At 40.3% G+C, this 17,578-nt stretch overlaps 1 protein-coding gene across 1 annotated transcript; it reads right to left on the bottom strand.

Annotated features, from left to right (window-relative positions):
- Positions 1 to 845: 845 nt before the first annotated feature.
- On the bottom strand, positions 846 to 17,531 carry nhej1 (nonhomologous end-joining factor 1). Its single transcript, XM_080053291.1, has 7 exons — positions 17,470 to 17,531; positions 15,040 to 15,266; positions 13,726 to 13,965; positions 12,197 to 12,335; positions 11,794 to 11,852; positions 1,853 to 2,024; positions 846 to 1,371 (listed from the first exon to the last, which is right to left on the bottom strand). The coding sequence occupies exons 2-7, from the start codon at positions 15,238 to 15,240 to the stop codon at positions 1,211 to 1,213; spliced, it is 972 nt and encodes a 323-aa protein (XP_079909417.1). The 5' UTR covers positions 15,241 to 15,266; positions 17,470 to 17,531; the 3' UTR covers positions 846 to 1,210.
- Between the last annotated feature and the right edge of the window lie 47 nt (positions 17,532 to 17,578).

Below are 17,578 nucleotides of genomic sequence, written 5' to 3' on the forward strand. Positions count from 1 at the left end.
TTACAAATGGAATGTTTGCGTGTTTGATCCGCCTTTCCAGTTAACATGACGCCATTCTTCAGAAACGTTTGTCACACAGAAACTCTTGAAACTCTTCAGACAAACAGAGACTTTTCAACTCAAACTTCAATAGCATTCCCCACATGCTGCAACACCTTGAGTCAACATCTCACCGTTCTCTGAAAGAGCCGAGTGGCTGCTCCATCGACTGCTGTCCGCTCATTATTCTCCCTGTCTGTCTGTCTGTCTGTCTGTCTGTCTGTCTGTCAGTCAGTCTCAGGAAGAAAGTCATGACTTCAAAGTGAAAACACTGATTAGTTTGTGCTTTTTAAAGCTATAGTGCGTAACTCGATGACATTCAAGCCATCGGCAAACGGGTTGACACAAAGTCGATTAAGCTCCACGAAACTCTCTCTGTATTTCTGAGCATGGCAGCGTTAATAAAACTGGTGTCACCCACCCCCCCAACACTGGTGCAGGTAAAATCAGAAAATCCCAAGAAGAGCCCAAGAAATGTTTCAGTTTCTCAGATTTTACTGCTCAGAAAAAACCTGGATGTGCAGCAGAAGGTATAAAATCGATGTGCCATCACCAAAGTCTTACCTCATGTAGACGCACCGACAGTGTTGTTGTAATTACTCAGAATTCCTCATGGTGGCAACAGAAGTTACGCACTATAGCTTTTAACTTGGATAAAAGTTCAAGTCACTGTGTTAAAGCTCAAATGAAAAATATTCTTTCCACAATACAAAACACTGAAAACATATTTAAATCATCCTTAAAACATCCTCTAATATCATTATCCATTTCCGGTTTAAATAACGGACAAAAACAAAACGATTATTTACATCTTTAATCGACAGCTTGTTTCCTTTAAAAATCCAGAATTTATTCTCCAAAACCTATCCTAAAACCATTTATTTACAATGTAATATAAAATGAATAAATCTAATTAAAACCAGCTTCAATGTCTCAAACTATAAAAGTCTCTTATTGTTTTTTTTTTTTTTTTTGTTTTTTTAAATTGTTCGCATCAAAATTGTAGGATGCTGTAGATCTAAAAAATTAACTCGGATTAATATCGTCCTACAATAAAGTATATAAAAATAAACTATAAAAGTCTTCTTCAAAATAAAAGCTTTAAAATAAGACTTGTTATAACATTTGTAATGCAGTTCATCTGTGTGTGTGTCCCTACTGCTCCTTGGGCTCATCTGAACAGTCCGACTTTCTTCTTCTTTGGTCTGGATGGCGGTCGCTGTGCGGGTTCAGGCGTTGCCGGTAGAGACGGGAAACGACTAACGGAAGAGGACGGTTGCTCTGTCGTGGCTTCAGGTGTTTCTGCCTCTCTGTCCTGCTCTACAGCCACACCTGCATATCAAGGACACAGTCACTCAGAAACTAGAAGCAATATGTTCATATGCATTATATTCTTGAAATGTTAAAGAAGGTAATTTCATAGTTAAAACAACAATGTTAAAAAAGTCAAAGTTTCAAGGCAACTGTCTTCACTAGATTTTTAAAGTTTTAGTTTGAAGGAAAACATTTGAGCAGACTAATTATCTTTTGTTGAGATAACTTATTAGGACACAAACTGCAAAAGTTGTCAAGTTGGAAATGCCTTCAGATTTTCCCTCCTCAAACATTTCAATGTTTTGTTGCCTGCTGAAAAATCTTGTTCCATTATCTCTTGTTGTTTGCTTTATTTTTACCCCTTTAGAAAAGTGCTAGAGTACAGAACAAACACACAAAAAATTGTTTTCACTATAGATCATTAAATTAAATGAATCATTAGTTACCCCTGCAGTCCAGCTACATGTATCGATAGATATAGATTTGGTTTCAAACTCACCGTTAGTCGCGTTGAGGTCTGGTTCTTCTGCGGATGGCGGCTCGTCCTCATTGGACGGTCGGCGTTTACGTTTGGTTCCGTTGCCGTGAGCGATGACAGAAGCATACAGCTGCCGGAGGGCGGAGTCAAAAATCAGAACCTCCTGATGTTCACCTGTCAGCAATGGAAGAGTCTGACGAGCAGGAGAAAATTATTCAGAAAATATGTACACAAATGTTTATATCAATTAAAACGTCCATGATAATTCTTAGCACTATTCTGAAGGTTATTACAGAAGGATTTGTTCACTGTCTGATTTATGAGCAATTTTCTCCTTAAAAACATGTAGAAAACGCATTTTTAAGACTTGTATGTAGTATTTTTTTTATTTATAAAATGAAAAAATATGTTTCTGTAAAATCATTGGACACCAAATTCACAGATTTATTCAAACATTTCTGAAAAAACATTTCTGAAAAAAATACAAAAAAATATTGTCTTAATGTCAGTAATCAACTGGCAAAGTTTCAAACTTGAAAGTGTCCTTTTGACACTTCAGCTGTTTGTTTTATGGCCCTGCAGTGAGAGTCACATGTCTGGGGCGTGATGCAGGGCGTGCTGAGGCTGCGATAAGCTTCTAATCAAAGCTGCATTATTGGCACAGGTAAAGCCGCACGCAAGAACAACTGAAACACACACAAACTGGTCAAATTATATTAAATTGTATATCACACACACACACACACACACACACACACACACACACACACACACACACACACACACACACACACACACACACACACACACACACACACACACACACACACACACACACACACACACACACACACACACACACACACACACACACACACACACACACACACACACACACACACACACACACACACACACACACACAGGTCCCTCAACCACAAGCCTGACAGATAAGGGTGCGTGTAAACTCCTGCGACATTATGCAAACGCACGGCCGACGCGTAGAAAAACACTCACTATTCACCAAATCCTGCTTTTTTTCCCCCAATGGAGAGGACAAACTCTCCGAATTAGCTCCTCAAATATTGACCGGGAGAAATTGGTGGTCTCGCGCTCGCTGTCAGGGCAGAGGGGCTCCTAAACACACTTTGGTCAGGTTTGGAGGTTTCGCATTGATTTATTTTTGTTATTTGTTTGTTTAGATATCGTAAAAATAAATGTAAATGCTCTGGTGAGGCTTAGTTCTGCTTTGGGCACAGAGAAACCAATGTGTTGAGGGGGACAGAGCGCAGCAGAAAGCCCACTTTATTCTCTCGTTTTATTCACTTTCGCCCCCGTCCCTCTCCCCCTCTCCTGATCTGTTACTGCAGCTCACTTCACATTATTTGATCTGAAACGTTAATCTCAATTTGTTTCATCCGCCTGCCCTGAAAAGCTCAAACCAACTGTCTGACCCTCTGGTCTCTACGGAAACCCATTTCAACCAGAACTGATGAGAGAGTGAGTCACAATTATGAGACGGGTATGACACTCTGGTATCATTATGGAAGTTTTTGTCCAAATAGGGAATTTTCCACTTTAGATTTAGAATCATTTGGCTGTGTTCCTATACATATGGCAGGATTTTTTAGCAAGAAGTCTTTTTTTCCTTGATACATTTTGGAATTCCAGTTAAAATGTTTCTATTGGGTCAATAAACTAAGTCTACAAACAGTTGGATTACAATGACATATGTATTTTACTTTATTTATTAGCAGAGATGGACTTCTATAAGTGTCTGTATTTCAGGGAAGGTGTAAGAGTCTCCGCATGGCGAGAACAAATCTCACGGCCAGACGGGAAGTATAAAAAGGTGATTACAGCAGGTCAATAACCTCTTGTGTGTGACGTACAGACGCTCTGTACACTTCCTCGCTGCTCTTTAGCAGAACAAAGTCCTGGAACAGTAGTTGAAACCAGGATAGAGGAGGATAGAGCTGCATTGTTCTTGCTAAAATGTCGATCACAATTTTGTTTTCATGAGAATTGAGTTCACGATTCTCTCATACGATTCTTGTTTTCTCAAAAATGATTGCACATTTATTTCACTCTTAAACACCCTTTGAGATAACATTTAAGTGTTTGACTTAAACTTCTAACATAAAATAAAACCTCAAGTCTCTTTTTCTCACTTCTTTTAGAGCACTTATAAGGTGGAGTATACGGTTTTTTTTCAGAGAACACTTGTTTATATTTATACTAAAAGCCGCAATATTTGAGCTCACAGCGGATTCTCCAGCCACCAAGACCGTTGGGAGTGAGACTGTGTGACACACACCAAGCAAAATATCATAGCCCCACTAACCCTCTTTGTCCACCTCTCCCATGGTTCCATTGCCTCTGTAAAAAGGTGACGCTAACCCCACTGTATGTGTCAGGAAAACGGAAGTGACACGACCAAGAAGAGTGTGAGCATCCTAAACAAATAAACAACACAGGGTAAAACACACATTCTGGTGTTTGAGACTCTCCGGCACCAGAACCCTCGCCAGAAAAACAACAACAACAACAGAAGCCCGTCTAAAATCAGAACTATTTACCTGCTAATAATAGACAAACATCAACAGACGGCCATGGACCCTTTCTCTCATCACCTTCCCCACACATGAGGCTCTGCTGTGGGGCGGCATTTGGTAGGTTGGCCACTAGGGCAAGAAAAAAAAATCACAATCTTGATTCAGAAACGCACCCTGCATTCCAAATCACATACTTTTTCTTTTTACTACACTACATACTAAAGTACTGAAGAGTTTTACGGCCACAGGAGGGGGAAAAATATCAGACAAGGAAGATTTTTTTTATCATTATGTCGCGAAATGGCAAGAATAAAGACGAATACTCCAAAATGCTATCGGAGTTAATGGGGCATTTGTGTATTTTCAGCATATTACAATTGACGTGCATGTATAGGGACATCCTAAATCTTTTTCTGGCATACTAAATCGTAGAGAAGTATGGGTATTGGAACGCAGGGACTGTAAAAATTAAAAAAGTTATAAAACTCAAATTTCCAAGGCAACTCTGCACTAGATTTGAGAGTGTTGAGGCTAATACTAAAACTATTTCAATTACAGTTACCTCAACAAAATATAATTAGTTGGCAGTAAATTTGATTTTAATCCCCATAACTATTGGTATCGGACTCAAAAATCAGACCTACAAGTTTAAAAGAGAGGAAGGTCAAGCAAAAAATTTAAGTCAATTAATACATCACTTGTATATTTTCTTTTAGCTTTTAAAATCTCCCATCTCACCCTCAGACATATCCATCAACATGTAACAATAACATTACATTTAGCTGAAGTTTATCCAAAGAGACTTCCAGTAAGTGCATTTAACCATGAAGGTACAAACTCAGAACAACAGGAATCCCATCAGAACTATAGCTTCAAATAAACCAAACTACAACGTGCCACAAGTAAGCGCTACATGGAGGTGTAACAAGTTTTTTTAAGTGTCACAAATAAAACATTTGAGAGTTGCGCTGGTCGCACAAATCAGACCTACACGTTTTAAAGAGAGGAAGGTCAAGCAAAAAATGTAAGTAAATTAATATATCACTTGTATATTTCCTTTTAGCTTTTAAAATCTCACATCTGACCGTCAAGACATACCTATCAACACGTAACAACAAGTATTAAGTGTCACAAATAAAACAGAGAGTTGCGCTGGTGGTGCTGTTGCTCTCATGTTGCTCACAGGCCCATGATGTCTTTGCGGGACGCCACAGTGCAGCGGTGCAGGCCTGGGCTGGGGCGGGAGCAGCCCGGCCACAGAAGCCTAATTACAGGGACAGGGCACGGGACAAGCCTATGGAAACTGTGTGCAACTGACAGAGGAGGATCCACTCTCCGTACATGGTTGATTTGTTGCTCCTTACAAACTGCTCAGAAGCAAAAGGCCGAACTTAATGATTATTTTCACTTGCTCATGCGTTCAGTCTATAAATGTCAGAGGGGGATGTCGTCAAAGCTAGTTACTAAAGATGGCATCATCCACCACTGCCTCAAGTCTGTCTTTCCACAATATCAAGTTATGGAGGTGAAGATGTATTTAGTTATTTATTCTATAGTACTTCTTCTTCTTGGTCTTCCAACAGGTGCATTTCCCCAGGACGCCCACTATGTATAAAAACACGTAAGGCCGTTAAGTTTGTCCTTTCTGTAGATCCCTAACCTGAACGACGTTTCAGTTATCTAATTCTCCTTTTTCCATTGTTTTCGTATAGACAGAAGGACAAATATCTAACTCTGATGCACTTATTTTAAATTGACTAATAGTATCTTGAACAGACCAATTGTAAATACAAATGGGAACAAAGGCAAATGTATTAAACAAGATCTGCTCGATTCGACTGAGTACATTCTGAGTCAGGGACGGCCCTACCAGTAATATCAGGTTAGATATTGTGGCCAGGAAAGAGAATATATAAATATTCAAGTTCACCCCCCACCACCCCTCTCATTACCCAGCCCCTGGATTCCTCAGGTATGTGAGATAAAGAGCGGCTCACTGATGCTGTTTACCGCTAACAGTCAATGATTTACTAAGGAGAAGAAGAAAAGAGAATTCCTCCCATTCCCTCCTGTATGTTATTGTTTTTCTCAGACTAGAGAGCCTTTTGTGGAAGATAATGGATGTTTAAAGGTGCAGTCAGCGATTCTGGAGAATGATTTTTGTGAACATGTGTGAACACTGATCAGCTACCTGTCTGTATTGTATGCAGTACAATGTTAATACACAGCCTAGGCTCTGTAAACAGGCATGTTGCTTGCTACAGTGGGCCCTCTTTGTCTAGTACATACCAGAGCATTTTTCTCTCCTGTGGCCCTAATACTCTGCCGTAGATTCACCCTTGTGCTATTATGTTTTGAAACTTTAATAAATTATTTTACTTTCTTGTGTTTAAACTGATTATTATCTAAGCTTCTTCCTTCGGTCACGTTTGTCTGCTAAGAGTCAAAGTGTGTGTTTTGGAAAGCTTGAGTCTCTGCGGTTGCTGGATGAATAAACTGACATTTCCGGCCGATGCTCTTAACTTAGAGCCTCTGTGGTTGAGCAGATATTAGGATGTGACTTCACGTGGAGAGCTACGTAGCATTTAGCGACATAATCATTACAGGAGTTATTACTGGAGACAGAAAACTGCACATCATCTCTACAATGTAAAATAGGAAATAGTTTATTATTGATTCTCGTCTATTACAGTCCCTGTAAACTCAAATCCACAAAATCCTTCTAGCTTTGAAATGTGTGCAGTTAGTTGCATGATTGTAAAGCATCTGAAAAGAGTTATAGGCATATTTATCTATCTAAATTAAAGATATTGTCATTTCAGTTTGATAAACTTTACAGACATTCAGGTTTAGATGAGGCGGTGGGCTATGCTCTGGTTCTTATGACACAATAAGTATTTTGAACCAATCACGGCAGTTCTCTAACCGAACGTCCTATAAAAACAATGTATGTTGCTGTGGAGACCATTTGATATTGGCACACCCACACAGTCCTGTCAAACGGTCTCAAATTTAATTTATTTTTATATTATTTCTGAACATTTATTTTCAACCTGTTTGGTAAAATCTTTATTGAGACATCCATCTTTGATATCATATATTGACGTCTAACTATTTTAGACCAGGTTAACAGAGGCTTTAAGACCTCCATTTTATTTATAGGAAATTTGGCCAAAATCTGGCAACATTTTGGCTCAATTATGTGATTGTGTGCAGCTCAAGTGAGATGCTTTGGTCAGTTGTGGCCACTAATTGTCACATGTCGCTATGCTACTGCGCGGTTGCCGTGGAGCTGTGAAACCGCGGGCAACGTTCCCAAACAGTGACAATTCAATTCAGAGCTGACAACTGTGGCGCTGCTGCACGACTCGCTGCAAAGACAGTACAAACACACACACACACACACACACACACACACACACACACACACACACACACACACACACACACACACACACACACACACACACACACACACACACACACACACACACACACACACACACACACACACACACACACACACACACACACACACACACACACACACACACACACACACACACACACACACACACACACACACACACACACACACCATTTTCTTCAATTTGTATATTGTGTTTAACTGTTGTTAGTAATTTATTATGTTTGTTGAATTTCTTTAAGTTACATTTTGCTCAACAAATTCTGTAGCTCATAAATTGAGATAAACATGATTATTTAAGTATAATTTTCCAGAAAAGCTTCTAGTAAAATATGCTTGTAGACACACACACACAGCTCTGAAAAACCAAATGCATGCGTCACTGCCGGCTCTGTGTGGACAAGCAGACACCGCCACACACACACACACACACGCATGCACACAAGCTCGCACTCTCTCCAACAAACACACACTCCAATTTTAGGTACTAAGGGAAGCTGATGTGATCCTTAAAAGATTCAATAATTTTTTTTTTCATCCTTGAGCTCCATGACCAGCTTTAGCCTGCCCCAAGTTGTGTGTGTCTGTGTGTGTGTGTGTGTGTGTGTGTGTGTGTGTGTGTGTGTGTGTGTGTGTGTGTGTGTGTGTGTGTGTGTGTGTGTGTGTGTATCAGTGGGAAGCGCATGCTAATTCCACCCATGTAAATGTTGACCTGAGATGGGTGGAGTGTGTGTGTGTGTGTGTGTGTGTGTGTGTGTGTGTCTATAGTGTGTGTGTGTGTGTGTGGTGACGGGCTGGGGAGGGGCTCCTGCGTCTGTCATCATCGTCTCTCTTTCACTGTCACTTCCCTTGGTGTGGGGAAGGGAAGACCACAAATACACACACACACACACACACACACACACACACACACACACACACACACACACACACACACACACACACACACACACACACACACACACACACACACACACACACACACACACACACACACACACACACACACACACACACACACACACACACACACACACACACACACACACACACACACACAAATGTTGAAAGAGGGGGTGATGAAGCGGAAGATTTTTGAAGATATTTGTCTGCTCTCTGTTGGCACCAGGATTGTAAATATCTGTAAATGTCACAGAAGTTCAAGTTTGAGGAAGAAAAAGTTGTTTTTATTTTTTACAAGAACAGGGGAGGGACACACACACACACACACACACACGCACACACACACACACACACACACACACACACACACACACACACACACACACACACACACACACACACACACACACACACACACACACACACACACACACACACACACACACACACACACACACACACACACACACACACACACACACACACACACAGAGTCTGTGTTATAGTCTGTGGCTATGATCTGCCTAATGGGGCCTTTATACACACTTTATTTTAAAGGGAAGATTTTGGGAAGAAGTCTCATCCACTCTGAGTTGGACCAACACCACAGTAATGTCGGTGCAGTAAATATGAAGTGAGCAGCCAGTTAGTGATACAACATAGAAGCTCTACCAACTAGTTATTTTTCTTAGTGTACTTAGTTATTTATTTGTGTCAAGTGTTGACAACTGAGCAAATCCATTCACTGAGGAAGTGTGTTTTTGTCAAATAAAAAGATCCTAATGTTATTTACTTGATTACTGAATATATTGAACAATCATTAATCATTCTTTAAAGTCAGCTATCAGCTGCTGGCAAATATTCATGATGATGTCTATAAGTTACATCTGTTTTATCCCATTCGCCTGCAGTGTCTATTAAAGACCAATTGATTAGCTGATGATCTCAGCATTAGTTCATAGTCAAAAAAAGGTTGGAATTTTTAGCAGACAGAGACACAAACAAAACTTTGCAGAGGCCCTACCCTGATAGATAAATACAACACACACACGCTAAACGCCTTTACACACACAGTCACACACAGTCACACACACAGAGTCTGTGATTCTCCCTTTGACGCGTCCCGGTGACATTTTTCCCAGACAAGTTTTTATTTCAGTGGACTTCGGTCTGTCGCAGGACGGTGGAATTTGCCACGAGCGAAAGACTTTGATCCAATGCACAACATTTCTTCTTCTTCTTCTACTGTTCACTAAGAGGTAGAAAACAGAGCGGAGACTGTGTGACCCCCATGTAACTTTCCATGAGCAAGACTCACTTTAACCCATTGATGACGGCTGCTGCGCGATGCCACATTGGCTCTCCTGCCTGATGCTGCGTCGCGCAGCATTATTACTTTATCTAATTTTCATGGCATTCCCAGCATAGAATGCACTGTCATTGGTTCAATTACACATGAGGTGGGTTTTGTTGATTTTTTTAAGACCACGTGACCACCCAAAAGTTGTGTGGTTTGCCGAAAATCACGTCAATCAAAAAAATTTAAAATTTAAAAATTAAACAAAATAATAAAAAAAATACGCCGGCTATGTCAGCGACAGAACAGTTAGTGGCGTTTGGTGCGCAGAATCAAGGTCTACTATAGACTACTGACGAAAATCACACAACACATTGCATCTATTTATTAACAATATTTAATCATTTTCTAATTCATCTAATTTTGACGATTTTTAGAAATATTCGTTGGTTTGTAAGCGCTAAGGGAGCATGTTTAAATAAAACCTGTGAACCTTAACTTTTAAATGTATTTTATTTCATGTTTCTATGTGCTACACAGGCTTAGATATTAAGGTTTTGGTAGACTTGACAATTCGTACAATTTTTTCAGAAAACCCTCAGGCATTAAGGACATGCATCCTAGATCGCCATAGTCATCAATGGGTTAATAGGAGATTCCTTCCTGGTTTGTCCTCTTATACAAACAGCATCTACAAACAACTCTGGTTTCCTCGGTGAAAAACCACCAAGTGATACAACTGGAGTCACACAGACAGACTGGGAATTATACTAAAGGTGTGTTCCTGCTAAAAAAAGAAGTTTCCCTATGATCGCGTTCACCTTTTAAGGTCACTGATCGACATTTAAACAATGTGTCTCCTTTGTAGACAGACTCAAAGAACAAAGGGCCTTTTAGAATATATCTATGTTAAGATCTCACAATAGCACAGACAATTGAACCCGTTATCATCAGCAAGGCAGGAATAAAACGTGCACCAGATAGAGTAAGATATATCCAGAATAAATCTTAAGGCAAGATAAGGCAGAAGGCAAACACATTGTTTTTTCAAACACTGGTCAATTTAGAGATTTTTGTCTAATTGGCTTCCATAACAAGCTTTTATAACATGTCTACTTTCATAGTAGTATAAATCAAAAGGTCCAAAATGTACATTCAGGTGTTTATTTGACTAAACCTTGTCTGTTTGCGTCTGTATATTTCTCCTATACAACCATCTTTTAACAGACATTATCTCAATATTAGTTTTTTTCAAAACTCTGACCAGTGCTTGAAAAGAAAACAATGTTTTTAGCTGCCGTCTAGAGAAAAACAACACTGAAATGGAAGAAAAAACTGAACTAAATATAGACGAAGAGGGAGTGCCTTTAAAATGAAAAATTCCACAGGTATATCTGAAATTCCCAGTCAGTCAATTAGTCACACACGCGCGCGCGCACACACACACACACACACACACACAGACGGAGTCAGGGGTCGACAAAGTCAGAGATGAGAAATTCCACACCCGAATACAGTAAACAGCCTAGCCTCTCTCTGATTGGTCGGCAGTAAAACACAGTGGCTTGAAAGCGTGTGTCATGGCGGCTTGTGTTTCAGACAGAGAGATGGATCCAACGGCCGCAGAGATTTATCATGTGGTTCTCGCCACAGACAGTTAACGAGCAGGAAACAAGGCCCGTACAGCAAGCCGTGCACACACGCGTGTGTGTGTGTGAGAGACAGAGTGAGTGAGTGAGTGAGTGAGTGAGTGAGTGAGTGTGTGTATGTGTCCTCTCACCTCTGCTATGAAATCTTTTCTGAAGCTCTGCTCCTCAAAAGCCTTTGTCTGCAGCCGCTCTGCGTTCAAACAAATATAAATACACAACATTAACCCTCTCCACTGGCTGTGCACCAACATTTAAATTACTATAAGATGGTGAACGGGTATGTAAACAAAGGGGGCAGCCATTTCTAACAACCTGCCCGTTTACAGAGACTAGGCTGTGTTTTAAGAGTGAATTCATTGTCTGCGCACACACCGTACGGACAACTAGTGGTTCATGAGGAGATATTAACTGATTTTGACAAACATTCTCCAGAATCCTTGACTCAACCTTTAAGTGCAGTACTTGAGTGTATGTGTATGTGTGTGTGTGTGTGTGTGTGTGTGTTTTGTGTGCTCTGTGTGTGTGTGTGTGTACCTCTGCTGAGTGTGGCTCCGTTCTCTCTGTAGTCCTGGATCTCTTGGTCTTTCCTGGTCAGTAAACCTCCGAGCTGCTCCGCCTGCCGCTGCAGCAGGTGAGTCATGGCCATCAGGGGGCGCATCAGCTGCACACACGCCTGAAAACACACAAGGTTACATACACTCACCGGCCACTTTATTAGGGACAACAGCACATATAACTAAACATGGCAGAAACTCAATGCATTTAGGCATGTAGACCTGGACAAGACAACTTATTGAAGATAAAACCGAGCAACAGAATGGGGAAGAAAGGGGTTTTAAGTGACTTTGAACATGGCAATGTTGAGGGTGCCAGAAGGGCTGGTTTGAGTATTTCAGAAACTGCTGATCTACTGGGATTTTCACTCTAAACCATCTCTAGGGTTTTCATACAGAGAGTGGTCCGAAAAAGGAAAAATATCCAGAGAGCGTCATTTGTGTGGACGAACATGCCTTGTTGAAGTCAGAGGTCAGTGGAGGATGGGCATACTGGTTTGAGATGATAGAAAGGCAACAGTAACTCAAATAATCACTTGTTACAACCAGGGTATGCAGAATACCATCTCTGAACACACAACACGTCCAACTTTGAAGCAGATGGGCTACAGCAACAGAAGACCCCACCGGGTGCCACTCCTCTCAGCTAAAAACAGGAAACTGAGGCTACAATTCTCACAGGATCACCAATATTGGACAATAGAAGATTGAAAAATCATGCCTGGTCTGATGAGTCTCGATTTCAGTTGCGACATTCAGATGGCAGGTTCAGAATTTGGCGTAAACAACATGAAAGTATGTATCCATCCTGCCATGCACCAGCAACCATGCCATGTTCAAAGTCACTTAAACCCCTTTCTTCCCCATTCTGATGCTCGGTTTGACTTCAGCACGTTGTTTTGACCACGTCTATATGCCTAAATGCATTGATTTTCTGCCATGTGATTGGCTGATTAGCTATTTGTTTTTATGAGCCATTGAACAGGTGTACCTAATAAAGTGGCCAGTGAGTGTATGTCACTTCTGGGAGAATTTACATAGACTTACATTCATTTCCTGGAAACTTATCTTTACCATAACCATACATACTACTTTCCTAACCCCCCATTACCCTAACAGGTTCCATGGCAACAGTAATTGTTTTAATGTTTATGAATGTTCGGGCAGAAAACTGTTGTGATTGATCAAACATACTTAATGTGTAATAAGAACCAGAGCATAGCACGCCTCAAAGAAACAACATTTTCGCCAAGTATATCAAAATTAAATGACAATATCTTTCATTTGTATTGATAAATAGACCAAACTCTTTTCAGATGCTTTACTATAATGCAACTAACTCCCCAAATAACATTTGGTTTTACAGGGGCTTCAACTATGAAATGTAATAAAAATAACTTTGAAAGAAAGACACTATTACTGGGTGGTAAAAACACAACAAAACTAAATATCACCAGTTCAATTCTCTACCACTCAGTAAAAAGTTGAGCTGTGTAACATGGAGCGTACCAAAGTGACGTGGGCAGGGATGCAGTGGAAACTCCAGTAGAAAGGCAGACCTGCTAGCTCACTCTTTAGGTCCATGAGAATGTGTCCACCGAGGCTTCGCTCGGTACCGAGGTCTCGCTTCAGAGAGATTTGGGCCTCGCCATCCTGTGTGACATCACTTCCTGTCAGACACGGCTGGGCCACCTGTCTCAGGTGGGAGAAGAAAGCTTCGGTTGGAGCTCGCAGCCGTTTGTTCAGCTCCTGGGACCAAGAAAGAAATGGATTTATGCATCAAAAGAAAATAGAAATAAAAAAATGTTGTGCCTTCAAACTTTGCATAATGTCCACCATGACTCAAGGAAGAACTGATTAGATTTTGGAAGTCAAAGGAAAAGGTTACTGTGACCCACACATTGTGAATTATATCGCCTTAAGTTTAAATCTAGCAGAAACTGAATTCAATAGATTATGGAGGCGAGACGTTACTATGACCCTAAGTTGCTGGTGATCTTGAATGATTTTGAAGCTTCTTAGGAGCTTTACCTTCTAAAAGTGCAATACTTTTGGGTTCAATAGGTTTCCAGGATACACGCTGCTAGACGCGCCCAGATTAACCACAACTTTTCCTTTTGTTTTAAGGTTGTTTATTCCTCTTCTCAACAGACAATAAGGCATTCTTTTCTTACCAGATTGGAGGAGAAACAGGCCGGTGCGTTACCTGGCAATCGATATTTTCGCATGTTTTCTGGACGATTTGCTGCAGTCTAAAAGCAGTGCGACTGCCTACCTGGAGAGAGACACAGTTCCCCGACTGGGCACAGCTGATATTGATTAGCCGCACTCGCCATACCAATTGTTGGGCGGTGTTTGTTTTACGCACCGTCCTATCCTCCAACCAGTCGACATTAATTCATAAATCATTTAAATAATCAACAAACAACTCAGAATTGATAAACAAATCCAAAATATTCAACAAATAATGAAATCAACTATTTTGCTTCAACACCTTCTTTAAAGCAGCGTATTTACCAATAATTGCTATTTTCGGTTTTGCTACTTTCGGTTCGCTAAGCAAGTAAACAAATAGGCCTACAAGCAATTTCTGTTTTATTTTGCTCTTTTGCTCTTCTTGACCCACCACTGTACCTTCACCATTGGGCAATTGTATGTCTCGCGGAGGGATACAGTTCAATTGCCAGGCGGTATTTTTTATTATTGAATTGAATTGAATTGAAAATGTATTTATTTCGGAAGTCAAAAAACAACAATGAAGACCCCAAAAAATTTAATAAACTGTCCAACACTTGCTCTACAAGTCTGAAAATCATCATGTACCTTTACTCTTCCCTCGATGGTGTCTGGGAACATCCTCTCCTCCCAGACACAGCTCATGTCCGTCAGCAGAATGTGGTACTCTATGTCTCCAAACCAGCTCTTAATGAGGAGAGGGCAGCCGTCGATGTTCACAGGAAGCCAGGGCTGCTGTAGGAGGAACTCACTGGGGGGTTTGCCTGGGCGCTCGCTTGGGGTCCACATGGCAAAGGATCAAGGTACCACTCAGACTAAACACAGGCGAAAGATTCACATTAGTTGAAATAATTTTTCTTTTTTGACAATTATAACTTTTAAGTGAATGAAAAAATTAACAGCTGTGCAAGAAGATATCTGGTTATTTGATAAAAAGTCAAATGTACAAGACTCTCAAAAAACTCTATCAAAAAATATTTTAAAAGAGAACTCCTGACTCCCAAGATGAATTTCAGTTAAAAACAAAAAACAAATCACAGAGTTCAAGGTTAAATCTTCAGTCTAAAAGTGTTAGAAGAATATTCAGTTATTTTACTTTGAACAGAAAACTGACAGATTGAAGAAAAACTCCAGAGATAAATCCAATCACAGAGCTTCACATTAACCTGAATAAACATTTAGAACAATCAATAAAAGTGTTTTGAATTGAATCTCTTGAGCTTGAGTAGAATATGATGTGTAGGCAACATACATACCCATATTAGACTTTAAGCCTTTTACAAAAATTTCACCTTCCTGAAATTGAAAATTGCAGGAAGGTCATATTGCGGTTTCAAATCAAAGCCTTTTCTCTCACAGCTGTAGGCTACATTGTGTTGGACAAACTCAGGAGCCTGGAAGTGGATTCCACTGGCCCACCACACCCAAACACACGGCCTTACTCTCTGTTTTATCAAACTTGTTTTTCTTAATCACTCTCCTCTGAGGAATGTGAGGGAGATGTGTAAAAGTCGCGCTACAGACGCCGTCCTGGCCGCATAATCACCACCTTGCTGATCCGTAATGAGACTGTTTTCAGGGAATAAAACCAAGTATTTCTCGTCAGACGCTATTTGAAACACAGTGCAACGCTTCAGAGGTTGACTCACGCCAATTTGGAAATCGCAAAGATACCAAATCAGTAACTTTATGGCCATAGGAAGTGGAACTCAGATGCCAGCGGTTAGAAGGAGTGGATGCAGGTCAATTCAAAACAAAGTCCATTCACAAATATCTTGATTCAAAGTTCCCCTCTCTTTCTTAGCACACATTCTCCAACGTTTTGAAGTGTCTGGGCTGGTTTCCAAATGTGCAGTTTGAAAGATCTGCTGGGACATGATGAGTTGAGGTGGATAAAAACGGACTTGATTTAAGACAAAGAACTCAAGCCTGCATCAGACCAGGTCGGCCAACCTAGTTTTCCCAATTCCATATCACAACTAACTTTTCTGCATGTGTGGGTCCTTTTTAAACCCCAAAACGTGATGTCCTGGTTGGTCAGTCTCTAGATCTGCCCTTAATCATCCTGATTGGTGAATTCTGACTATCTGGACACGGCCTACTTTTCTAACACCTTCGTCATACTATACTATGTTTAAAGCATCATCCCACTGACCTGTATGTCCTGACCATAGATAGTATGTCCTGACGCCATAAATTGATCTAAGGAATCTCGCCAGGATGTCTGACCTGGCTCCTTACAGAAACAATGCTGGACAGCTCCAATAAATTAACCATTAGCTCTTTACGCTTATCTGAGTTTGTGCTAATGCAACTCAGATGCATAAATAGATTCAGATGCATCTCTAGTTTAGGCTCGTAGAAAGATGCATTCCTCTACGCTTATAAATCTTCCTGATTGCTCCTATACGTACATTCCAAACTTTACATTTCGTGTGGGAAGCTTCCCCCTGACCCTTAATCTAACAATTCACATTTCCTGTAACCCTGGCCTGCGCACACACACACACACACACACACACACACACAATGTACAAAATATAATATTAATATTTGTAATTCTCCGATCAGGAGAATAATTCAGATTATTGGCAGAGGTGATTTTACACCAATAAAGACATATTTATGAATGAGGATATTGATTTAAGTTAATAAATTACTTAAAATGTTACACAGTGTCCCTTTAAACAGTAGCCTACTCCTAGAATGTGTCATAACGTTAGAGAGGGCCTACTACAGTTGCTATACTGTTTCAAACATTTTGTAAATTTTTAGAAGCTATTCTTTAATTCGGCGATCAGTTTACGAGTAAATAAGCACTGCAAAGATTAATTTAAGAAATGTTTAGTTAAAAGTCGCCTGTTTCGCCAGTTAATTAAAGGCAGCTGATTAAGGATGCACGTGTATCTCATATATTTGAATCTAGCTCAGTAAGAGTTCTACCACAACAACTTATAACACAATCGGAGACGTTAAAAAATACAAAAACAACAGAATTAATACTTTAAAACTACAAACGTTTGAGGCAAGAGGGTCCGCTCTTCCGTCCGTCTTCTGTTGTGTGTTTAGGGAGTCTTACACCGACGTCAAACCACAGCGAATAACAAAGGTTCCGCTTGTAAAATGG

The sequence above is a fragment of the Ammodytes marinus genome (assembly GCF_949987685.1).
Source record: "Ammodytes marinus genome assembly, chromosome: 24".
In the NCBI taxonomy this organism is placed as follows: domain Eukaryota; kingdom Metazoa; phylum Chordata; class Actinopteri; order Uranoscopiformes; family Ammodytidae; genus Ammodytes; species Ammodytes marinus.

Excerpts from the sequence above, each read along its gene's own strand:
- nhej1 (XM_080053291.1), bottom strand. The coding sequence starts at position 15,240 with ATGTGGACCCCAAGCGAGCGCCCAGGCAAACCCCCCAGTGAGTTCCTC. Across the intron at positions 12,336-13,725 it reads TCCCTGCCCACGTCACTTTG|GCGTGTGTGCAGCTGATGCG; the intron begins GTACGCTCCATG and ends GTGTGTTTTCAG. Across the intron at positions 11,853-12,196 it reads CGGAGCCACACTCAGCAGAG|AGCGGCTGCAGACAAAGGCT; the intron begins GTACACACACAC and ends GTTTGAACGCAG.